We start from the raw sequence: 24,731 nt of genomic DNA on the forward strand, positions 1-24,731 counted from the left end.
GTTAGGACGGGGAAGGGGGGAGGTTTAAAGTTTTAAACGAGAAAGAAGACTGTGAAGTTTAAAGGGAAGGCAGTCTCATTTTGCTTTTTGTAAAATAGTTGTAGAAATTGATGGACCGGACTGTTATCACATCAGAATGATGAAACTGAGTGAAGTTTTACAGTAAATGTCTTATCTCAGGATATGTGAGGCATTCATTCAGGACTGAAGGTTATAAAGTGCTTAAAGTGGTACTGTCATTTATTTTAACTTTTTTACATGTTGTTTAGACAGACAGACTGTATCCATGTTTTCCAGGACTCCCTAGGGCGGCATCCATGTTCTGAAGCAGCAGGGAATCAAATGAAGAGTGTTTGCATTCGGATAATATTGCAGAACTTGAAGATGCCGATGCTGCGGTTCTTTTTTTAAGCCGGTCCCCTAAAATTCATGAAAAAAACACAAAGCGATGTACCTAGTGGCACACGCATGGTGTAGCTATGTGCTGCATAGCGGGCATCTGTTTACCTGGGGGTGGGGGTGTAGTGTAGGTTTAGATCTGCTTGCTGACTGTGAATGAAAACATTCTAGTTTAAATCCAGAACATCCATAACACAATATGCAGAGCTGTGACACAAAGACAGGTACATATGCCTGCATTCACTGACAGCAAGCAGAGATAGAAGTATAACTTTTCATATTACAGAAACCTAGGCTCAGGGACACATGTAAGTCTATGGAAGTGTGGTGCGCTACCGCCTGCGCGGTGGTGGTACAGCTCTGCCCTTTGGTTCTTTGTCGTGACGCCAGTTGCATTTGGGCACACAGCTATGGTGGCACACATGCTTTTATTTTGAGCGGGCTGACTATACCTTTTTCCCCTGTGAACAGTGACCTGCCGGGCTGTTGCAGGGTCCCTTGGGCAATTATCACGCTGGTCCCGAGTAGTGCCCCACCCGGACTAATGGCATTGCCACCCACAGAAAGGGGAGATAACCCAAGGAAGTGTGATTACTGTGTCAATGCTTAGTGAAGAACCACAGAGTCCCATTAAAATAAATATAATCTTGTTTACTGTGAAGAAACTTGATACAGGAGAACACAGTGTACTTTTGTCTTGATAAGTTGCTTTACACTGGATAAACCAGATCTGTACTGAGAGTAGAAGGAGTGACACAGCCGTGCTGACTGGGTTGCATGCTGAGAGGTAGAAAAAGGATCAGAAGAGTAGAGAGAAGGATGTCGAGAGAGTCCCAGCCCAAGTAGTACTGTCCTCTGCCAGAGTAGAGAGAATACTTGTGCCCGTTTTTTGACTCTTGGTCTTTGCACCACCTGTTGCCCACCAGTGTCTGGTGACCTGTCCTAGAGAGTGACACAAGCCCAAGACCTTGTTACCTGGGATGAGCAGAGTGGTCAGAGTTCTCTGATTACACCCGTGTTGTGAGATAGAGTGCATAGGCTTCTAGCAACTTTTCTCTCTCCGGATCAGTTCCTTTACTTCTGTGTGGATTCTGTCCTGCACTGTGTTCCTCTTTGTCCGCGGCATGGGTTAGGATGATCCCTGACTTGTCCTCTCTAGTAGTAGCTTAACACTGCATAGTGTGGAATACGGTTGCTTTAAGAGAAACTGTGTCTAGATACATGTGTTCTACGTCTAGACCACAGCTTAGATTGGGGACCTGGCAGGAGCCAGGGCCCAACTTGACTGCTGTAGAGAGAATCCTAGCTTGCGTCCTTTCTCTACAGAATCCAAGGCAAAAAACCCTGCACTTTCTCTACCCATGTGACTTTCTTCATACAGCATGTGTAAACTGTGCTGTAAGTGGGTGAGGAGTGAGTGTAAAGAAGTAAAGAGAGAGATGACTGGTTAAGAAAAGAAAGAACTCTTATTGGTGTACAGATCCATGTGATACATAAGCAAAACAATAACCCTTTGGGTACTACAGCTGTGCAATATCTGAACATACATACTTATAACAACGACATCTAGTGGTAAAACTCTGGTACTGCTACATTACCAATAGCAACACCCATGGTGGGACACCACAGAAGCAGCACTTTTACTAGTAAACAGGTGCATGGAGATGATGCAGATGGTGTCTCCAAGTCAATAAACAGCTAACCCGGCCCCCAGAGAGGAGATCACATGTCCTCTGTCTACAAAGGAAGGGGGGAAGAGGGAGCAGCTTGTTGTCAGAGTGGACACAGAATAGATGATTTTAGACATCCAGAGAGGATAAGAATGAGAAAAAAAATGAGGGAAAGTGTGCAAGATTGTTTTGAAAAGTGGCAGGTACACTTTATCTACACTTCTAGGTAATGTTCAGACTGGTGTTTTGGCGTTCACTCATAACAAAAGCCGTTGTGTTGTGCTGGATCGACATTCTGAACTATTCTTGCCATAAAAAGTGATAAAAAACCTCTATGGAGACTCTGACAGAGACTTGTAGAATCGGCATAAACACAGCCTCAAATATGGGCTAATTTCTCCCTCTGCTGTAAATTATTGGAATATTAGAAGCAATGCCATGTAAAAGCATGATGAGGCTGAAGGCAGAATACATCTACTAACATCAGGTAATTTCAAATAGTCTTTATAATGTACATCAAATAATTATAGTCCACACCTCAGCTGCTGCAGGTAAAGCCCTGTCCAAGTTGATTGATATAAACCTTTTTCATCCTTTTAATAAAAAATCATATGAGCTGTGTATTATGACGTTCTGCAGCAGCTGAGGTATGTATTATTGCGGCAGCAGGGACTCAAGCAGTATTACATTTTGCAGCTGCTGAGGAACCTCTTTTTTGTAATTGAGAGAATTACATGTGACTGAAGTGGTCAGTGGCAAACTGTTCCTCCAGGAAGAGATTAGAATGATCTATGTAGCACCGCCTAACTCTTTCTATTCACTAGGTTAACAATGTGATGTTTATATACATATTATTTACAGATTGGAGAATTTCCATTCAGGTGTATTATAAGATATTAGAAGTGACTGGTGTGTACCTCATTGTGTCAGGTGGGGGAGCTCACAGCTCATGTTCCTTGCACCCATGGCTGTCAGCACACTGTTCACATTGCAGACCTCAATATCCATGCACTTGTTGGCTTCTGTAACCACAACAATTGATTTTATTTTTTTTCCAAATTTTTTTTTTGGGAAACTAAAAAAATCTGATCTAAATTTAACATTAATCCTGAGCAGGAAATGATTCAGTGCCTTTGGAAGAAAAGTATGCCAAGTCCCAGGCACGTTCCTATATAAGGAGTCTGGAAGTGCGGGAGGGGGGAGAGGGTTTGTGAGGCTCCTCCTGTTAGGATCAGAGGTTTCTGGTCCTTTGGGAAGTAGTGTCTGATCTGCACAGCTTCGGGCAGGGGGTCTCACTCCTCCCCCAGGGAGTTCCCACACTGCAGGCGGAAGCAGAGGGATCCTCTCCCCAGCAAGGAGGTATCAGGCAAGGGGTCATCTCCCCCACTACTGGACTCATTGAAACACTTCATCAGCTATAACCTTTCTGCAGTGTCCACTCAGCAATTATTCACAATCTCACACCTGTATGTCTGTCACCGCCTGCTCACTATGCCTGCTTGGTTACATCACTGCATCCATGTTATTGTATCACTGTACCTGTCTTATTGCATCATTACATCAGGTCTTATTACTTTACAGTATCTGTGTTATTATGACATCATCATTTTATTACATTAATATTATCATAACATCATGATACATTACTGTATCTGAATTATCACATCATTTTATTATGATACCTGTGTTATTACTTCACCTTCTAACATTACTAAGCTTTTGTTATAATATCATCATTTAACATCATTGTATCTTTGTTATAACACCTGTGTTATTACATAGTTATATTAATTACATTACTGTATCTTTAAGTATCATCCCATTATTTGCTATCCCTGATATTACATTATTGTTTGTACTCATTTTTTATACTATACTTGTGCTATTACATCACTGTACCTTCTCGCTAGTTACTGTTATTGTTGCAGTATATGTTATGTACTGCTATTACATCACTGCACCTGTGTTACTGTATCACTGCATCCAACATTATATCCCTCAAATCTATTATGGTATTACTATTATTATTATTATTATTATTATTATTATTATGACATCACTGTACCTATGTTACTATATCACTTTTCCTAACATTGCATTCCTCTACATTTTACTGTAGTACTGCACCTGTGATATTACTCTACCTTTGTATTACATCACCATGTTTCTATTACATCACTGTACTAGTGTTATTCTGCCAATGCCTCACATTATCTTACTCTATTATGGCACCTGAAATTATATCACTGTACCTGTGTGACTTTATTTGTGCTTCAAACTATGTTACTGTACCTGTTACTATATCAACACCTCATATTTGATCATTGTACCTATATGATTTTCTGAGCACACCTGACATTATATTGCTGTGTTAGTATATTGAGGCTATGAGATCACTGCATCTGTGATTATATCATATGACATCACTGTACCTAGTATTGCATCACTATACCTTTGTGACCTCATGACCAGTGTCTTTTCTATTTATTTCTATTTATTAGCAAATTACTAAGTATTGTAAAAAGTTACTTTACAATATTTCTTTTCATGTTCTGCATCCTCTGGATGGCGCTGAATATGTTGATTCTATAGAAATAAAATTTTCTGTTACTGTTATTGTGTGCTTACATCCCAACTTCTGTATGATTGCATCAGTGAGTTTTTATAGTTCTATTACTAAACCTCTTTTTTTTATCCCATATATTTATGGCTACATGGGCATTCTTTGATGCTTACTATATGCATATAGGCAGGCACCACTATAATTATATGGTGACTGCTAGTCCAACCAGACCAAAAACCATACATTAGACCACAGAAGAAAAACGGTCTGGAAAAATCAGGTCTGCACCTCTAATAGACAAACAATACATTTTATTCAAGTAAAAAAAAAATCAAAGCACATACAAGTTTAAAACCATTTAAAAACGTTCTCCAATCACTGGTCCTAATAAGACACAGTGGGAACTGGTCCACCCTACATAATGGTACAGAGATAGCAAAAATCAAATTACATAAGAAACACATATAATATAAAGTGCAAACCTGTATGTAAACTATCTAATCTCCAAACTGCGGCCCTCCACCTGTTGCGAAACCACAACTCCCATCATGCCTGGACAGCTAAAGCTTTGGATTTGGCTGTCCAGGCATGATGGGAAATGTAGTTTTGCAACAGCTGGAGGGCCGCAGTTTGGAGACCCATGGTCTAACCCTTAGTGTCAAGTGCCACAAAGTGCAAGTGCCCGTGATATAAAGATGAGTAAATATTTATCCAACAATAAATGAAAAAAATTGCGACAAAAGAAAACAGTAACAATAATAAAGTCTCATTGCTATCTCACAGGTGACTTTTTTTTTTTTTATTATTGTTACTGTGTTTTCTTTTGCAGCAAATGTTTCCATTTATTGTTGTATATATATTTACTCATCTATACTACAGGCAATTGCACTTTGTGGCACTTGACACTAAGGGTTAGATAGTTTACATATTGATTGGCACTTTATATTATATGTGTTTCTTATGTAATTAGATTTTTGCTATCTCTGTACCATTATGTAGGATGAGAGAAACAGATCGCTGATCTCAGGGAGACCAGCCAAGCGATAACACTGCCGGCTGCCGGTTAAATCGGTCAATGCAGTGAAATCCTAGGTACATTACTCCCTGGGAAACATGAATATGCAAAAGAAGAGCCCGTGGAGCCTCATTTAAGAGTCTCAAAACTCAGAACTAGCCAGATATCCCTCCGGAAGGGACCCAGCCAAGGGGTAGCTCCTGTAGGGAAGCCACCAAAACCACCATATTAAGTGGCCCTATAAGTCACTGTAATGACAAGGGAAAAACCAAGGCCAGGGTTATTTGGCTAGTCCTGTGTTTTGAGACTCTTAAATGAGGCTCCATGGGCTCTTCTTTTGCAAATTCATGTTTCCAAGGGAGCAATGCACCTAGGATTTAACGGCATCGAGCGTTTTAACTGTGTTATCGTTTTGCTGCAGGGGCAGATTAACTTTACCAACCCCACTGTAACTATGGTAGCACTAGCGTGGTGCTCATAGTACAGAATAGATAATGTCATGATGCCCTTATTTGTGAAAAATTGTGGTAAAAAAGCAGTGATTTTTTTTGTAAATCATGGCAAAACTGTAGCCTGGATTTTTTTTGGGTGACCTTGGGCCCCCCAGGACCTCAGGGCCCCGGGCTACCGCCTGAAAAGGACCTATTATATTCCGCTACTGTTTGGCTGTTCTCCTCGAGATCAGCGATCTGTTTCTCTTATGGCTCTACTAGGCATTGCTCCCACCTAGCCAAAATCCTGCTCCACAATGATGAGGGGCAACACCCCGAAACAGCTGTCTGTGGATGATACCTGGCCTTAGTTTTCCCTTGTCATTACATTGACTTATAGGGACACTTAATATGGTGGTTTTTGGTGGTTTCCCTACAGGAGCTACCCCTTGGCTTTGTCCTTTTCGGAGGGATATCTGGCTAGTCCTGTGTTTTGAGACTGTGTTCTTAAATGAGGTTCCATTGGCTCTGCTTTTGCATAATTATGTAGGATAAACCAGTTGTTTTTGCCCATTAAGTGTAACCACAAATTTGCCTTGGTTCTGCGGTAGTCTGACTAGTATTATGTATAGAGGCAAAACTATGTTCTTGTCATGAAAATCTTTGCCTCTTTTCATACAATTGTATTTGTTGGCTAATGGCACTATGAACCCTACTCTGACTTTATCTCTACCAGTACATTAAAATATACATTTAATAAATATTTAATAGCGACATACAACAAATAAATCACAGACATAATAACAAAACATAGTAAATAAAATATATGCATCAACATAGGTATGCAGACTAAACAGTTGATTAAGCAGGGTTCTAAAGCCCCCGTATTCGGCTGATAATCAATTTGTGTAATAGGGCCTTAAGTCTTTTTTAATTGATGGTCCAACCTAATGGTGCGTTTACACAGAAAGATTTATCTGACAGATTTTTGAAGCCAAAGCCAGGAATGGATTTGAAAAGAGGAGAGATTTCAGTTTTCCTTTATAGTCCATCAGATCTGTCAGATAAATCTGTCTGTGTAAACGCACCATAAGGATAGGCTATTAATATGTTATTGGTGGAGGTCGAACAGCCAGAACCTCTGCTGATAAGCTGTATGCCATTCATCTACATATACAGTAAATGGAGTTGGAAGTAGACAGTTCCTTTGATTGTGTAGTGGCCGTGCTGGATTACTGTGGCTCACCTCCCACTCTTCACATGAATGGAAACTGAACTGAAATAACCAAAGACTTTTCTAGGCTCCTGAAGTGCTGCAAGCTGGAATGCCTCCCCTCCCCCTTCCCTGTTTGATTGATACCTGGAGGATGAGTCCCAAGTGGGATCAGGTATGGGGGGAGGGGGAGTGAGGAGGTGTTAAAGCTTGCTTCACTTCGGGAGCTCAGAAAAGCATGTACTATGCTCTGTACTATAGAATAATGTATAGAATAATAGCATATTCTACATTCTAGAAGCACAGATGGATATATGTAAGGTACCATGTTTCTCCTTGTCCTTACAGCAATTTTGTGGGGTTAAATTTTTTGTGGGAGTTAACCATACATGAAAACTAAGAAACATGGGAAATGTTTTCTATAGGTTAGTATGATTCCAATAATGCCTAAATTGGATAATTTTTTTGTGTTACTGAATTGCAGCCAGGGGCGTAACTACCTCTGTAGCAACCATAGCGGCTGCTACAGGGTCCACCGCATCAAGGGGCCACATGGCCTGTTCCTGCAATACACTGGGCCCCCTAAGCTGTCATCATTTGTAGCACCCAGGTCTCCTGGGTTCTTAAAATATCCCTTTAACTGCAAGCGCTCCTGACCAGCGCTTGCAGTTATACAGTTATGACTACACTTAGTCAAATGGGGGCCCAATCAACATTTGCTATGGGGCCCACCCATTTCTAGTTATGATTGCAGCATTCTGACAGTTTTCCTAAGGGTCACTGTCAATATAACTTTCAAAACCTAAATCAACAGTAGATGTGATAGCATGTAAAGCAAGTTTGCAATTTACATTAAGTTATCATGGAAAACACGGCACTTACTGTGTTCTGACTTTTTTTTCCCAAAGAGCCTAAACACAGGAAGTCTAGAAGGAAGGTTAGCCTAGAATACCCCTTTAATATAAAAATGTTAAAAATGTACTTTTTCTCTGGGAAAAAAAGTTTTGAAATGTAAAATAAAAAGTTTTGAAATGTCAAATAAAAATACATTTATTCATCAGCGAACCCTTTAATGTTACAACACATTCTAACAATGAAAATTTTAGATGTAAAACAGTGGCTAGTGGGTTATGAAAGAGGTTAACTCTGGGACTGTTCTTCACATGCCATTCTAAGGTTTATCGTGTATATCACAATCTTTTTCTAGAAATCAAAGATGTCCAGAGATATGAAGAGTAGCAGTGCAGAGCAAGTCCCATTTATGGAAGAATGGAAAGCACGGAGAGAGAGAATGAGGCTACGCTCATCTTCTAGTCTTGCTGGAAGCAGGTCTATAGACAGCCAGGTCCAACAAGAAGTGGAACTCCAAACACAATCCTGGTCTTCACATATAGTGCAAACATGTGATAAAGATTCCAAAAGAGTCCAGTCCCAAGCATCTTTAGATGTGGAAACCCATGATCCAGTCACGTCAAAAACCAAGGAGAAAAAAGGGAGTCCACAGAAGAAGCATCGCACCCAAATTGAGAAAAGAAAACTTAGGGAGAAGAGGCGACCAACAGGAATAGTTAATCTGATTCAAACAGCTGTAAGAGCACTTATAACCTATACCTATTTTACTGCTAAAATATAATATTTTAAGGGGTATTTTCAAGGGGTATTTCTTCTTCTACAGTACCTCAAGGACCCTTACCTTTTCTGTGTCAAAAAGGACCAAAGTTTTCTTAGGAGTGATACCTTTATTTGAAGAGAAAAAACAAAAAACAACAATAAAAAAATATTAGAATAAATAAATCTACTCACAAGTTTTAAACCCCTGTATGTAAGCTGTACGGCTACATACGTGCCTACTGCCAATGCCCTGTGCAGCTGGTGTGGAGGGGGGGGGGGGGCTTTATGTGTGCAGGGCTGCCATAGACAGACTCTACATGCAGAGCGCCAATAACACTGATCTATGTTATGCAGTGACATTGCACTGATCAGTATAAGCAATCTACTGAATACTTGTAATAGTCCCATAGGGGGCATAAAAAGTGTAAAATAAAATGTTTTTAAAAAATATAACATAACCCCCAATAAAGGATTGAAATCACCCCATTCCCATTTTATAAATAAAAACAAGTTGAAAAAAAAAATACAATAAACATATTTGGTGTTGTAGCGTGTGCAATTGTCTGATCTATAAAAGTATAATGATATTGTTTTGTAAATGTAATTTTTTTTTTATAAAACGTGATAAAAAAATGACATTTACACCAGTATGGTACCAATAAAAACTATAGATCATGGCCCAAAAACCCCCCAAAAGTCCAAAAAATAAAAGTGTTATGGCTCTTAGAAGGTAAGAGGGAACAGTGCCTCGGTGTGACCCTGACATCCATGCATTAACAACCTTTGGTCATGAAAGGGTTAAAGTACATAGTATCACCTCAAAAAAACGTTGATACTTTTTGACACAAAGTATTTACCATCACATAAAGTTACGAATAGAGCAAACAGCTAAGTGTAGCTACCTCTCCAGTAAACTGTATGGCAAGTGTGATGGCTAAAAATCAGAGGAAGCAGTTCCATAGTAGATTAAAAGACATTGCTCTGGATATGTTGTAAATGCTTGAGATGGGAATACCACTGTAAGGTTGATTAGTTCCACAACTATTTTTACACGCATATTATTTACACAATTGTGCTCAAAATTTTACATACCCAGATGAATTTTTACTTAAAATTTGTGCCCGCATCCGAATTCAGTGGCAGTAAATATCATCCAACCGATACTGCAGTAGCGGCCGAGATAATATTTTCTGACAACGGCCGTTCCGTGACTCTTACAGAGTGGGAATATGGCCTCAGAAAGCATTCTGGACTATCGCCATTGGATCTATTACTATAATGGAGAATGCAATGCAATTTGGTTAAAATTTTTTAATTTATATACATCTGTATTTACTCCTAAATAAATAGAAACCTCAACCAGACCTTTAAGAAACCAGATCTCAAAAACTCTAAATAAATTGTATCCCAGACCAGATCCCTATATAAATCAGACACCAGACCACCCAGAGAAGCAATTCACAGACCAGATTGTCCCAATAAATCAGATTTCAGACAAGACCCAGTAAATAAATCAAATCCCATAACAAATTCTCATAAATTAGAATAGACTCCTTAATAAATTAGACCCAAGACCAAGGCAAAACTATGAAAGATCAGACTCCAGATTTACTTCTATTCACCTACTCCCAACTCCTTTCCTGGAAGTCGTTTCTCCGCAAGTGGTTTGTGATACTATACTGTACAGGACATTAAACATGAGAAATGTTCATCAGAACCAGCAATTATAGTACAGTAGTCACCAACTCCTCACCCATCCTTTACTGTATAGCGTCCCCCCCATCCAAGCACTGTAATGTATGCGAGATGGTGGTGCACTGCCTGTACTACTACTGCACTGTATATGCACTCCAGCAGTCTTATACAGCACTGTACTGTATGTGAAGCCTCACCACTGCTTAACTCGCCAGGTACACCCCACCATCCACGCTCGCAAAAACGTTCAAACCGAGCAAAGTTCGAATTCCAAACACTACTTCTGGGTAAATTTTCCTTCGAATACCAAGCAGTTCGAGTTCCAAAGCATTCGAAAACCGAGGTATTACTGTATATATGTATATGTATAGTGCTGTTAGGATCCAAAACCATTGTATTCCCCGTGTATGCTTCACTGGCTACAGAATTTTAAAGAGCCTTTCTAGGATGAGGTAAATGGGGTTGGTTTTTGCTGAGAAATATCATTTTTCTACCCATCATCTGTATCCAGTATTGCAGTCTCTGCAGTCACTTAAAGCTAATCTGCATTGCCCATGGAGCAGTGCTGTTATCAAAGGGTTAAACAGATCCTAATTGTCTACTAAATCATAAGCTATGTAGTGGTAATGAATAATGCTTTCAATGGATAACACATGGTATTGATTTGTAGGATACAGAAGAAAATGAAGATATTAATGCAAACGATGAGAATAAAGCACAAGGGACTGCTATACAGGTGAGGGGAGATCACATAAATGTTCACCTCCAGTCAGGAGAATGATTGTTCTGTTCTATTAAAAGTCTGACAGATTTTGAGGGCCCAGACTATTAAAACCAGCAACCTGGCCCCAGTATTTCTTATATAGAATTACTTCCTAAAGTTGGAGTTACAGATATACAGATATACTATAAAGTGCATGTTGCAATGATGGCATCCAGTAAACCAATACAGGTTCCCTTTAAAGGGCCAGCTGCAGGTGTCTGGGATTGTCCCATAAGATGCTTCTGCCTAGGATACATGCCAGAGTGCCTCACACATGAGCAATGTACTGCTAGGTGTTGTGTATAATAAATATGTTGATTATTCTTCACCACAATGAACAGGTACAAATCCGGGACAACTTCAATTCTTTTCCACAGATGAAGCCTTTTATTCAGATTTTCAGTCCCAGAGACAGCAAATGGTTATGACTACGAGAAGGATAGTCTCATTTTTTTATTCCTTCCTTTTAAGTTTTTGGAGGGAAAGTTCCATCTCTAGACTATTGTTTTTCACCAGTCAGGAGTCTAAATTCTTGCAAATCTTATTCTATCTGCTCAAATCTACACATTAAATAGAGCTTGGAAAGAGCAGCGAATGCAAAACACTGATATACTAGGTATTGTGATTACACAGTGATTTAGCCGTATACTGTGTAGTTATATTATTGACATCTTGGTTTCTGTTACTTTGCAGGAGCTGTGGATGTCAGATGGAACTTGCAAAACCAGGTATTTATTTTATTTGGTCTTAGGGTCCATTTACAAATGGATTATCTGCCAAAGATTTGAAGCCAAAGCCAGGAACAGACTATAAACAGAGAACAGGTCATAAAGGAAAGTCTGAGATTTCTCCTCTTTTCAAATCCATTCCTGGCTGTGGCTTCAAATCTTTGGCAGATAATCTGTGTAAATAGACCCTTATGCTTTATGTATATAAAATTGTATATTTGTGTGTGCTTTCTTTCAAATTGGTAGTGACTGAATCAGAGGCAAATCAAGTAGTAATCAATAAGCAAACCTCATATTCACATATGGAGTGCAGGACTGACAACTAAAGGGGAACTATCAGCAGGTTACACAAATTTAACCTGCTGATGGCCCCCTACTGCACAGGAGGTGCCGAGGAGGAAGGTATGCCTCTTACTTTCATCCTTGGTGTAGTTCTCGTGCAGTTAGTCGTGCGCTTCAGGGTCCAGTAAGACTGTTGGGAGCACAGCCCCCATAGCGCTGATCTGCCCCCAGCTGGCCCGCCTTTTCTAACGGGCTGGATCGGTGTCTGGGGGTGGGGTACTGCTCCTAACTGTGCCCCAGGGCTTCAAACGGTCTTACCTGACCGTGGAGTAAACGACTAACTGCACAGGAACAGCACTGAGGATGAAGGTAAGAGACATACCTTCATCCTTTGTGCCTACTGCATAAGAGGCGGCCATCAGCAGTTAAGATTCATCTAACCTGCTGATGGTTCCCCTTTAAATACACCATGTAAAATATCTCCTGGAGAGCAGAAAAGGTCCTACCTGTTCTGCTGTTTGGCGCTGCATGTCCTCCCTCTGGCAGGTGATGTTGCGGATGATATCCAATAGCTGCCAGATGTTATGTCACAGCCACTGTTCTGCGGTTTCTTGCTCTTCAGAATACTCTCTGATGGCTCCCACTTTTCAAAGTTTTAAAGAACACCTTTCATCCCGGCACCCGGTCGGAGCCTGCCCGACCCCCCAGTAGAGCCCCGGATACTTACCCCCTTCCTGCAAGTGGGGCGGGCTCTGCCCCAGGTGTGGGGGTGAAAGGTCGCCTTTAAGGTTTTACCCCATAATAGAGGAAAAAGCTACTTTGCAAATAGTCTTGTATAAAAACGTCTCATAATTATGTGTCTACGACCCCTATGCAGACCTATGTGTCTTCATAGTGACAGCCTGCAAATAAACCTGTATAGAATGATCCTACAGGGCAGGTGGATGGCACCAGGAAAGCAGCATCAAGCTACACAAGGTTTATTTCTAATCACGGAGACACATAGATGTGAAAAGTAGCTATAGACACAAACAATAGGAGGTTTTTCATCAAGACACTTTGCAAAGTTCCTTTATTTCAATGCATTAGAAGAACATAAAACATGGCTGCAAAAGTATACATACCCTGAAATTCTGTATTGTGTGCCTTTTCAGATATCAAGAGTCTCCTTTGATTTCTCCTACTTCAGGAAATAGAAGTGAATCATGGATGGAAGAACTTCAGAAGGTATAGCCACTGCTAGCCATTCATGAGTTATTGGAACCTTGATTTTAGTAAAGTGCCAGCTAAAGGTGTAAGAATAAAAGATCACTTTCACATTATTTATATCCTCAAACATCCATATTACTGCTCAGAAGACTTTCAGTGCTTAGGTACAGCAATTGTATAATTATTAATTACAGAATCAGGCCATGTTCACATGGCGTAAGACACCGGCCGTTCCGTGACCTGCCCAGATCACGGAACGGCTGGTGTTAGAGAAGATAATCTGATGATCTTCACTGCAGGTAAATTCGGATGCGGGTGCATCCGTGCACGCCCGTATCCGAATTCGCCGCTGCACTCAATGGAGCGTGCGGCGGGAGCCTCATGCTCCATTGTGTGCACTGACAGGTTTTCTGTGGTTAAAGGATTAATCACGGCCATGTTGTGTTGTGTTGTGTGAACATAGCCTCATATTGCATTGCACATCAGTGGTTATTATTACAGAAATACTTGTAGGCAAGTCTAAGGGGTGTATAGCCTCTAAAATAGTAACATAATGAAGTGATTGGTACTGTGAACTTTATTCGTATTTTTATTAGGCAGTTAGAGAAGTGAGACAAGATAATCACAATCTGACCACCCAGCTCAATGACAAGGAGGGGTCTCTGCTACTACTCCAAAGAGATATAAATACCCTGACCCAGGTAAGACCTATACACAATGATGCATAGTGGGACATATATATATAAAAGCAACTTTTACATCATGTTCTCACTTTTACCTGTAAAATGGCCATAAAGCAGGTCACTTAAGAAACGGGCAATAAAGGCTGAGTTTTTTTTTTTTAAAGCTGTTTATTTACATGTATTCATTTTATGGCCATGGCCATTTATCAGTAATATAGTATAGTAAATAAGCTCAGTAGTAGTATAGTAATATGCTCTGAATGATTGCTATAGATAACAGAAAATTGTACCAAAAAAAAGACTGATAAAGATGTAAAATAAAAGGGAAGCTTTCTGCATGTTATAAGAATACAACCTGCCTATATGTCCATATAGCCGAAAGAGTGCTGAGGATGAAGGTAAGCTTCATCCTCAGTGCCATTTACCTGATATTAGCAGTTTATTCCCTATCCGAATTAGGCATTTAGGTGCCTAATTTGCAAAAGGAATAAACTGCTAATAGTCTGAAGATGGCGAAGAGGATGAAGGTAAAGAAACATACCTTAATCCTCAGCGCACCGTGTGCTATAGGGACGTATCATCAGGTTATATTATTCTAACCTGCTGTTTCCCTTTAAGTGCACAGACCCTTTTTTATTTATTTATGGCAGCTTTTTTTGATGATGTTATGTCTTTTGCAGAAAATGACAAGAGCCAAGGATGAAAATAAGAAGTTAAAGGAAGAGAATCAGATGCTACTGAAGATGATGGGCCAGCTGAGCAGCTAAGATTCGGCACTGCCTAAGCTGCTCAATTTACTGAGAAATTGATATTATCTCAACAATAATCAGCTAAATGGTTGAATAATGAATGAGCTGTTCATCCACAAGTTACTTACTCTAAGCCATTCACCTTCAGGGACTGTAATAAGATGATGAAGCTGGAAGCTTAGAGTAGTAAATAGGTTTCAAATGTAATAAGGTGAACACCTCATAAGTTCCTGGTGTGGGTGTGAGGAACATGTGAAAAAAATCTAAATTAAGGAGGTATTCCAACAGAAACAAGTGATGGCCTATTGCTAGAACATGTCATCCCCTACTTACTAAAGAGGATTTGACTTCCAGGTGCCCCACAGTCCTCAGAGGGAAGATACAGCTGTGCTAGTTGGGCAATGGTGCTCCATCACATATTTTCCTTGCCCAGAGATGCTCATAGCTACTCATCTTATTGGGGCAGCGCTACGATTCCCCACACAGCTGATGGCCATAAACTCTACGGTGAAGGGAATTAGCTGTAGGGAATCTGGCCTTAGGGTCCTATTAGATGAAGCGATTTTTGACGATTAACACTAAGCGATTAGCAAACAAATGGGGAATTGCAGCGGACGATTAACAGTGATTTTAGGTTCAGCTCAATAGATGTGATCAATGCAATGAACGATTTTTCGATCATTGCCTGCATTCACACGAAACGATTATTGTTCAAATTCGAGCAATATAAAGATTTTCGCACAATAATGTAATAGGGCCCTTAGTTCTTTTGATTGTCAGGGGTTCCAGAGGTTGTTTCCACCAATCATGATGTTAGGAAATATCTTAGCGATATTCCATAACGTCCCAACATTTAATGCAAATCTGTGACCTACAAAGTGCTGCTCCCCCGTCCACACTACTTATACAATGTATTTATTAAAGGGGTTGTCCAGTGTTTAGTTAGTCTTTTCTAACTAGGGGTGTGTGTAATGTTAAAAAAAGGCATAACTCACTTGTTCAATCCTCTACAGTTGCCTGGCCGCTAACAAGGCCCCTGCTGATCACTGCTTCCTGGTCCTGCCTTGACACATAGGAAATGCCGGCTCTGGCCAATCTGGCTACCGTTATATGTCGCCTTGGCTAGGGATTGCCTGAACAAGCATCCCGTGTGTTGAGACAGAGGCCAGAAGGTATGGATTAGCAGGGACCTGGTGAGTGAAGCAGCGCTTTTTTTCATCAAGCCTAGTCTATTAAAAAAAATACACACTGGACAACTTTTTTTAACAATGAATTCTTGAATTACCATGTGTGTTTTGCTGCTTTAATATATCGTATATGAGCTTTTCTTCCTATACTGTTTCACTTTCACTAAGTATTGAAAGGTTCATTTTGGTTGTATTTGTAAGATAGGTTTGGAGCTTAAAGTGGTTGTATCATGCCCAGTATGCTCCGACGTTCCATATGCCCTAATAGTAGGAACACCCTACTCAGTATTACCATCTATTACCCAGCCTGGACACCCACTAACAAACAGCAGCTCCAACTGTAGCCTGGCAGTCATTCTGTTGATGTCAGCTGTTTACTGGTAGATCACAAAGCCAGACTTGCAATGAACAATAAATGTGGTCACCCTCATTTGTAGAGGAGGCCTGTCATGAATGTGCCCTTGCCGAAGTCTGTGCACCCCTGTGCGCCCCTCAGCTCAGCGCTGATATTCAGTGTTTTCGTATGTCTTGTGCAGTAACCTGAACCCTTTCTGAAGACTGGCCTATTTCTAGCATGTTGTTCAGCCCCACCCGTCTGCTGTGTGCTCTGGCTATTTAGGAGTTACACTGCTGCCAGTTCTGATCCACAGCTGATTCTGTTTGGAACCAGGAGTCTTGTCCAATAGGGGACTGGAACTGTTTGGCTGAGGCTCATTCTGGTGCCGGATATTGAGCTTGTCTCTGCCTGCTTGTGTTTCTGCTATTATCTGTCTTTCTCTGACCCTTTTGCCTTGCTTTCTGACCATCCCTGCTTGCTGCCTGACCCTGACCATATTGCCTGACTTTGACCTTGCTTATTGGATTGTGTTTTGTACTGTGCTGCCCGATTGTTGTGACCCGGACTGTCGACTCTTCTTTATTGTGTTATTTGTCTTGTTTTGTCTTCCCCCTAGCCAGTGTAGGGACCGCCGCCCAGTTGCTCGCTGCCATTTTAGGGCAGATTGCAGCAAGTAGGCAGGGACAGTGGACTGGGTTCAGCTTAGGGTCCACTGTCTGTGTCCACTATCTTGTCAGTCTGAGCAACCAGTCCTAACAAGGCCATTATGGTGAGACAAGTCCTAAATATTAATGCACCTCCTCCTTATCAGCACTTTTAGACATTTAGCATTTTATCTTCTGTTGGGCAGGCTGCTTGTGTCTCCAGAACAGCTTTGACCTTTTGAGACATGGACTTCAACCTCTGAAGGGGCCCTGTGGCATTTGATACCAAGATATAGCAGCAGATTCATTTGGTCCCTTAAGTTGCAAGGTGGGGCCGACATGGACATGTTTTCCAGCATTTGTTTGGAAAACAGATACCTCACCGGAATACACTATAGGGTGCTATAGGGGGCTATCCAACATGCCCAATCTATTTTTCCCCAATATTTATTATCAGTTAGTTCACATCCAAAGGCTGAAAACTAATGTAATACAAAATGTAATAGTCTGATTTTGTATATGATTCTATATAAAGTCTATGGATCTGAAGTCCTACAGTGCAGAGATGGACAAGGGGAGAATTGCTTAGTTAAATGCTTCTCCCCACTTGCTCTATTAATCAGTGGGTCTCTCAACACATAGACCCCCAACTTTGGACATTTCTTTTTTTTTTAAATGACAATAACACTTTAATAACTTTATTATGAGTCCATTGAACTTCACTTAACATTAAGGTGGTATTACAGTTTTTTTCCTTCATGGTATTCACTGTATCTTCTTTGCTCTCTGTAAATTCAATGCAAAACATAATTATTTATTTTTAAAAAGTATAAGTCAATCCTGGTCAATATAGTCTATTAAATGACTACATTTTGATCAAATTTTAGTCAACAAGAAAGGGTCTAAATAAATATCAGCAGGTGTCAGTAATATGGAAAAAGATATGGAATTATGGAAAAGTATTACGGAAAAAGATTTAGCTTTCGTAGATAAGTGACCAAAACAATGGAAACTGTAGTTGAGTGTTTCCAAATGTAAAATAATGCACTTGGGGAGGAGGAATCCTCTATCCGAGTACCCTATCTGCATTTCTGTGTTAGTAAAGACTTCAGAAGAGAAGGATTTAGGGGTAATGATTTCTGACAGCTTTAAAATGAGTCACCAGTGCAACCAGGCGGTGTGGAAAGCAAATCCTATGCTTGGCTGTATAGCTAGAGGTATAACCAGTAGGAAGAGAGAGATTGTGATCCCACTGTGTAGAGTTCCAGTAAGACCAAATCTGGAATAATATATCCAGTTCTGGAGACCTCATCTAAAAAAGGACATTGATAAAATAGGACAGGCTGCAAAAATGGTGGAGGGTGTCAGGCATAAAGCATATTAGGAAAGACTTAAGGATCTAGATCTGTATAGACTGGGGGAAAAAGGGAATCAGGGGAAATGATCAAAACCTTTAAATATGATAAGGTCTAAGGTTCAGGAGGAAAGTGTTTTGTTTTTTTTTAAATCCAAACACAAGAAAAAGGGGATACAGAGGTTAGTTGGAGGAAAGGTCAGGAACAACACAGATGCTTGGAGCAAACTTCCAGCGGATGTGGTAGGTAAATCTACAGTACCTGAATATAAACCTGCCTGGCATAAACATGTATCTAGCCTAAGCTAATAAGAAAGGAAATACTAAAAGGGCAGACTAGATGGACCAAGTGGTGTCTTTTTTTGACAATCTCCTATGTTTCTATGTCTCTATACAACCTGAAAACCTTGAGGAATAGATATAGACTATTGTAGCTTTCTAAGTTATGTAATAATTCAGCACAACAGAAAATAAAAAAAAAGTTCTTATTATCATGAGTTCTTATTTTCTATTTATTTATAACCAGGACATATAGGATAAAATATAGAGAAGTGTTTTTAGACTGATAATGAGCTAGTAAGTGAATCAAGAATATTCCAGTGTGTACGGTATGAAGAATTGACAACAGGTGATGGTACATGTATAATTTTTGAATTATTTGTATTGTGTGAGAATAATAATATAAATTATATGATTTTTTTGTGGCATCTTTTTGACGTCTGCATTTTCGTTACACATTTTATCTATTTTATTGGAGTGACATTCTTCATAGAAGGAAGATTACTTAACTGAGCATAAGTAGATACACAAACGGTTCGGGATAAAGGGACAAGAAATATTAAACCACCAGTATACAAAGGGTGTTGTAATAAATCAATCCACCACTAGGTGTCACAAAATCTTTGCATGAACAACCTATCTAAGCAACGAGTACTGTACACACAAAAAGAACATTTAGGTATGGTTCAAAGAATACATAATATCTTTTTATTCACATACTTAAAAATTCAAGACGCACATCTACAGATAAATTCATAAAAATAGTTGTCAGTAGTTAAAAAATGATCACCAATAAAAAAATAAAGGTTATAATACACTGCCGAGCAAAATAGGAATTTGATTGGTAAAGTGCTAGACTACTATATTCCTAAGCTATCAATCCATGTAAATAAACTCTCGCTAAACATAAAGTGCAATAGTGCGCTTAAATATTTGTAAACATAAATTAGAGCCAGCGCTCACCCATTTGTATTGCAGAGGCTGCAACCGCCCCTATGTACGTTTTGCCGACTAGGCTTTTTCAAGGAACTACCACACTCTCCCCCTGACTCCCTTAAATATCTAGGGGTTTATTCACCATTTCCAATGCTTCCGCGATCGTTGGCGCGCCAAACCGGAAGTCAAGATCACGTCACATCCGGGACCAGCGGCTCAATCCCAGTGCGCATGTCCATGACGTCAAACGCCACAGACATGCGCACCAGGAATGTTGACATGTCGCTTCTGGGAGGCCTCAACATTCCTGGCGCACATGGCTTCTGAGAGGCCTCAACATTCCGGGCCAGTGAACCTGCTGATATAAGCCAGCCGCTATTTACCTCTGCATTCCAGGGCTGTAAGTCATATTTCATGCTCGGAGCATTTGGGGCGTTCCCCATGCCCCCCGAGCACCAGCTGGGGCTGCCTAGCCTGTCTCCTCCCGGCCCACCCACTATGCATATTCATATATGCATAGTTAGGCCGCTTGTTATGGCGCATGTGAAGGGAGCAGCCCGTAACACTAGGCCTAACTATGAATATATGAATATGCATAGTAGGCGGGCCAGGAGGAGGCAGGTAAGGCGGCCCGAGCTGGTGCTCCAGGAGCATGGGAAACACCCGAAATGCTCTGAGCACGCTAACTAGCATACCAGCAATTAGCCGAAAACACCACTATACCGGACCCCACCGGAATAAGAAGGTCAGTCCTGGAATCTGGAGGTAAATAGCGGCTGGCTTATATCAGCAGGCTCACTGGTGCACTATTGCACTTTATATTTAGCAAGAGTTTTTTTTACATGGGTTGATAGCTTAGGAAAATACAGTAGTAGTCCAGCACTTTAGCAATCAAATTCCCATATTGCTCGGCAGTGTATTATAACATTTATTTTATTATTGGTGATCATTTTTTAAATGGCAGTGCAATGCATTTAAATACAGGGATCGTTTGTGTGGCCAGGCCGCTCTATTAGTTGTGCCATGTAAAGGCACTGCAAACTGACTGACACTCATTTGCGCTTGCGGACAGCCAAAGATCTCTCAATGTAAAAAGGACCTTTATGTAGCAAAGATACACCTAACTTATCAAAAAAGTACCACAAATGATAAATTCCCCCTATCATACATTAACTGTAGGCTCACATACATAGTCTACAATAACTTCTTTATTATTAAAGGAGAAGTCCAGATCCTAACTTACCTCTTCAGGCTCCCGTGCCGCTACACCAGCTCCAGGACCCCAGGCAGAAGGCAATTTCCCTTGAGTCCTGATGATGTCCCGATGAGGGGGAAAATGCCTTCCCAGCTGATCAATTGGGTCGTGACGTCAGCTGAGAGAAGATCGCAGAGCTGCTTACCAGCGCTGGAGAGGCACGAGGAGAGGTGAGGTAAGATTGTATTTTATGTTCCCCTCGGCTACTGCCTTTAAAAAAAAAAAAAAAGTCCTCGCACCGGACTTCTCCTTTATTATTATTATTTAACTAGTGAAAAGATTTTCAGCAGCACTGATATTATCATTACTTACATTGCGGGGCTCACAATCCAAATTCAAAATTAACCTATTAGAATGTTTTTGAAATGTGGCAGGAAACCTGAGTACCCACACAAGGATTGGGAAAAACATGTAGACTCCTTGCAGATGTTGCCCTTGGTGGGATTTGAACTTGGGACTGCAAGGAAACAGTGCTAATTACTGGGCCATCGTAGGCTATGGTATAATATATAAGTATGTAAGAATGCAGTTACTTCAAGGTAGAGCAAAAGCTAGTCTCTTTTATGTAAACATGATCCTACAATAACAGGGATTGCTATGAGAGGAAGAATGTCTATTTTGCATTTTTAGTATCTTATCCCCATTGCAAAGACAATTGTTATATTGAACATTATAATTCAGAATAATTATAATTGCCCATTAATGAGTTATATTCTGACGTCCAAAAGGTTAACCCTCCATCTATACAGAACATGTTGTCTGAACCCAAGTGTATGGCCTTAGATTATCGGTAGCTGAAGAAGTGGCTAAAGAAGTCAGAACTCCCTTGGGCTGAATCCAGACAGTTTAGCCAATGGTTATTAAATGGTGCACACATGGGTTCAGATGAACCTGAGCGTGCCTGAGGTTCACCCATCTGTAGTCCGCATATCATCAATAAGCAATACAAAACACACCCATAGGTCAGCTTACCCACAGCCCTTGATAACAAGAGATGATCAAACACCAGAAAAAGATAGGTTCTATCGAACTCAAGCCTTATTGATTCCAGATGCCTTCCGGTTCTGTGGGGAAGGAGGAGACAGCCCAAGTACCGCCTGGAATTCTGGGATACAGCCTGGGTCACTTGTTTTCCAGTAAATGTGTGATTTTTCACTACTATGGAGTTAATAAAGTCTTTCAGATTTGTAATTGCTTTGTTGTGTTGATTTCAGCATCTGATTACTTTTTGCTTTTTTCCAGCTTAGAGCTATGTTCACACTACGTAAGAGACCGGCCGTTTCGTGACCCCAGCCGGGTCACGGAACGGCCGGCCTCTGGCCAGATCATCTCGGCCGGTACCTAAGTACCGGCCAGATGATCTTTCGGCCGCGGAGCTCTGATGCCGGAGCCGCTCGCTTCACTGTGTGAACTGACAGGTCTTTCTGCGGCCGGAATTCACTGAATTCCGGGCGCAGAAAACTGACATGTCAGTTGTTTGCGGCAGCGTATGGGATCCCGGCCGGAGCGCACACGATGTGTGTACGCTCCGGCCGGGATCCCATAGAACAACAGGCATTGTTTCACCGCGGTAAAAGTACGGCCGGGTGCGTTCACACGAACAGGATCTGCAGCAGATCTGCAGCAGTTCAAATCTGCTGCAGATCCTGTACGTGTAAATGCATCCTAACACTTTAAAGCAGGAATGGGGAACCTTCAGCCCTCCAGCATTTGCAAAACTACAATTCTCCTCGTGCCTTGACAGCCGAAGCTAAAGCTTTGGCTGGAAAGAATATTCTGCACACGGCGCCATCTACCCTAAGGCCGGTCCTGGCTATACTTACCTGAAATTCAGGTCCAGTCTCCTGAAGGCATCTTTATAGTCTTGTGCTGGTTGAAAAAGAGACTAAACACATGAAGTCTGGCGAGTACAGAGAGTCACGGCTCAATGTGTCCATCAATTACATGTCTGCTTTCTCTGTGAGCGCAAATAAGCTGGGAAACATGGGACTTCCTGTGTTTAGTCTCTGAAAAAAAAAAGAGTCAGAACACAGGAAGTGCCATGTTTCCCATTATAACAAAAAACAAAAAAAACTGAATGTAAATTGCAAACTCCTTTCCCTGCTGGCTATTGAGTGTTACTCAGCTAAGCACTTCACCTCTCCTGGTTCTCTTACTTCTGTTGCCTGACCCATTGTTTGATCTTCCCACCTGCTTTGTCTGCTGCCTGCCGTGACCTCCTTGTCTGTCCCCAACCCTCCTTCTTCCTTACGTTTTTGTACCCTGCTGACCGCCATTGCTGACCTGGACCGAAGACTTCTTTATTGTGTTTCTTTCGTCTGTCTTTGTTTTGTAAATCACCTGGTGTAGGACAGGGACTGTCACTGTGGTTGTCCGTGGCTGGTTAGGGCCGGTGAGGCAAGTAGGTAGGGACAGAAGGTGGGTTCTAGTGGCTAGGGCTCACTGTCTTGTCCTGTTCCCTACCTCGATCTGCGCTTTTGTGACACATCTACTGTTGATTTAGATTTTGAAAGTTTTGCCTTTAAAGAGTCATAATTCTTTTACTTTTTTATACCAGTCACACTGAGGATGAAGGTAGTTTTTTTTGTTAAATTAGAAGTTTAATCCCTTTGCAAATGAGGTGCTTTGGTGCACTTGAGGCGGGGCTACCACGCTCTGTGCACTGATCCTCCCCAGCTGACTTGCGCCTCCTAATGAATATTGCATAGGGAATAAACTAAAAATTTAACAAAAAGATCGCTGAGTATAGATGAGCTAATCAGATTCATTTTGCTTCATATGAAGCAAAACTGATCTGCGCTCAAATCTCGCTGCCGGCTCCGTGCAGAGGGAGGATACCACCCTGAGATTGCCTGGAAAATGCTTCGAAAACATGGATACAGCCATAGCTCCTTAAAGACTTTATTGAACCATAAAAACTTTATATTGCACCGTTATTACATACATTGCACTTCACTTTTGGTAGTCCTAATGCTAAAACATGTCCCATTATATCTTAATTGAAAACAATTATAAACCTATGTAAAAAAATATTTTTGGGTGACAAAACAAACTTCCTTTAGGAAGTCAGGAGACTGGACCTGGATTTCTGGTAAGTATGGCTTTGTTAAACAGCATGATTAAAAAAAAAAAAAAAAAAAAAAAAAAGATGAATGTAAAAAAAAAAAATAAAAATAATAATAAAAATAATAAAAAAAAAAATTTTTATTTATAAATAACAGATTCTGCAGCACTTTACAATTCTGGGGGTACATACATAGACACTAAATAGACATTACAGAGAGATACATACAGTATAATTATCCATACATGAGGAGTGAGGTCCCTGCTCGCATGCATCAGCTTACATACTACTAGGAGGGGGTTCGAGACAGAATGGCAGAGGGGCAAAGTGCTTCATTGTTCTTATGGTCCGACCATCATTATAAATAAGGCAGTGCAGGTAAGGGTGGGTGAACCTGTCACCAGCCAATACCTGCATGCACAGGTCTAAGTGCTTAAATGCTTGGTGTGTGTGTGTGTGTGTGTTTGTGTGTGTGTGGCGGAGGTAGGTGTGTGTGTATGTGTGTGTGTGTGTGTGGGGGGGGGAGGTTGAGGGTAGCAGTCAAAATTAGCGAACCTGGTAAGCCTGCTTGAATAGATGAGTTTTGAGGGCACGTTTGAAACTTTGTGTATTGGAGGTAAGTCTGACAGTCTTAGGTAATGCATTCCATAGAACTGGTGCAGCT

General features: G+C 40.9%; 1 protein-coding gene across 2 annotated transcripts; it reads left to right on the top strand.

Moving 5' to 3' along the window:
* The first annotated feature begins 3,289 nt into the window (after nucleotides 1-3,289).
* Nucleotides 3,290-19,227, top strand: LOC138788150 (PRKC apoptosis WT1 regulator protein-like). 2 transcript variants are annotated; one of them, XM_069965733.1, is made up of 7 exons: nucleotides 3,290-3,428; nucleotides 8,499-8,879; nucleotides 11,268-11,333; nucleotides 12,054-12,088; nucleotides 13,525-13,597; nucleotides 14,176-14,280; nucleotides 14,943-19,227. In XM_069965733.1, the coding sequence occupies exons 2-7, from the start codon at nucleotides 8,508-8,510 to the stop codon at nucleotides 15,027-15,029; spliced, it is 738 nt and encodes a 245-aa protein (XP_069821834.1). In that variant the 5' UTR covers nucleotides 3,290-3,428; nucleotides 8,499-8,507; the 3' UTR covers nucleotides 15,030-19,227. The 2 variants fall into 2 exon arrangements, with proteins under 2 accessions (XP_069821834.1, XP_069821835.1); XM_069965734.1 differs by lacking the exon at nucleotides 14,176-14,280.
* The last annotated feature ends 5,504 nt before the right edge of the window (nucleotides 19,228-24,731 follow it).

The sequence above is a fragment of the Dendropsophus ebraccatus genome, chromosome 4 (genome assembly GCF_027789765.1).
Source record: "Dendropsophus ebraccatus isolate aDenEbr1 chromosome 4, aDenEbr1.pat, whole genome shotgun sequence".
Classification (NCBI taxonomy): Eukaryota; Metazoa; Chordata; class Amphibia; order Anura; family Hylidae; genus Dendropsophus; species Dendropsophus ebraccatus.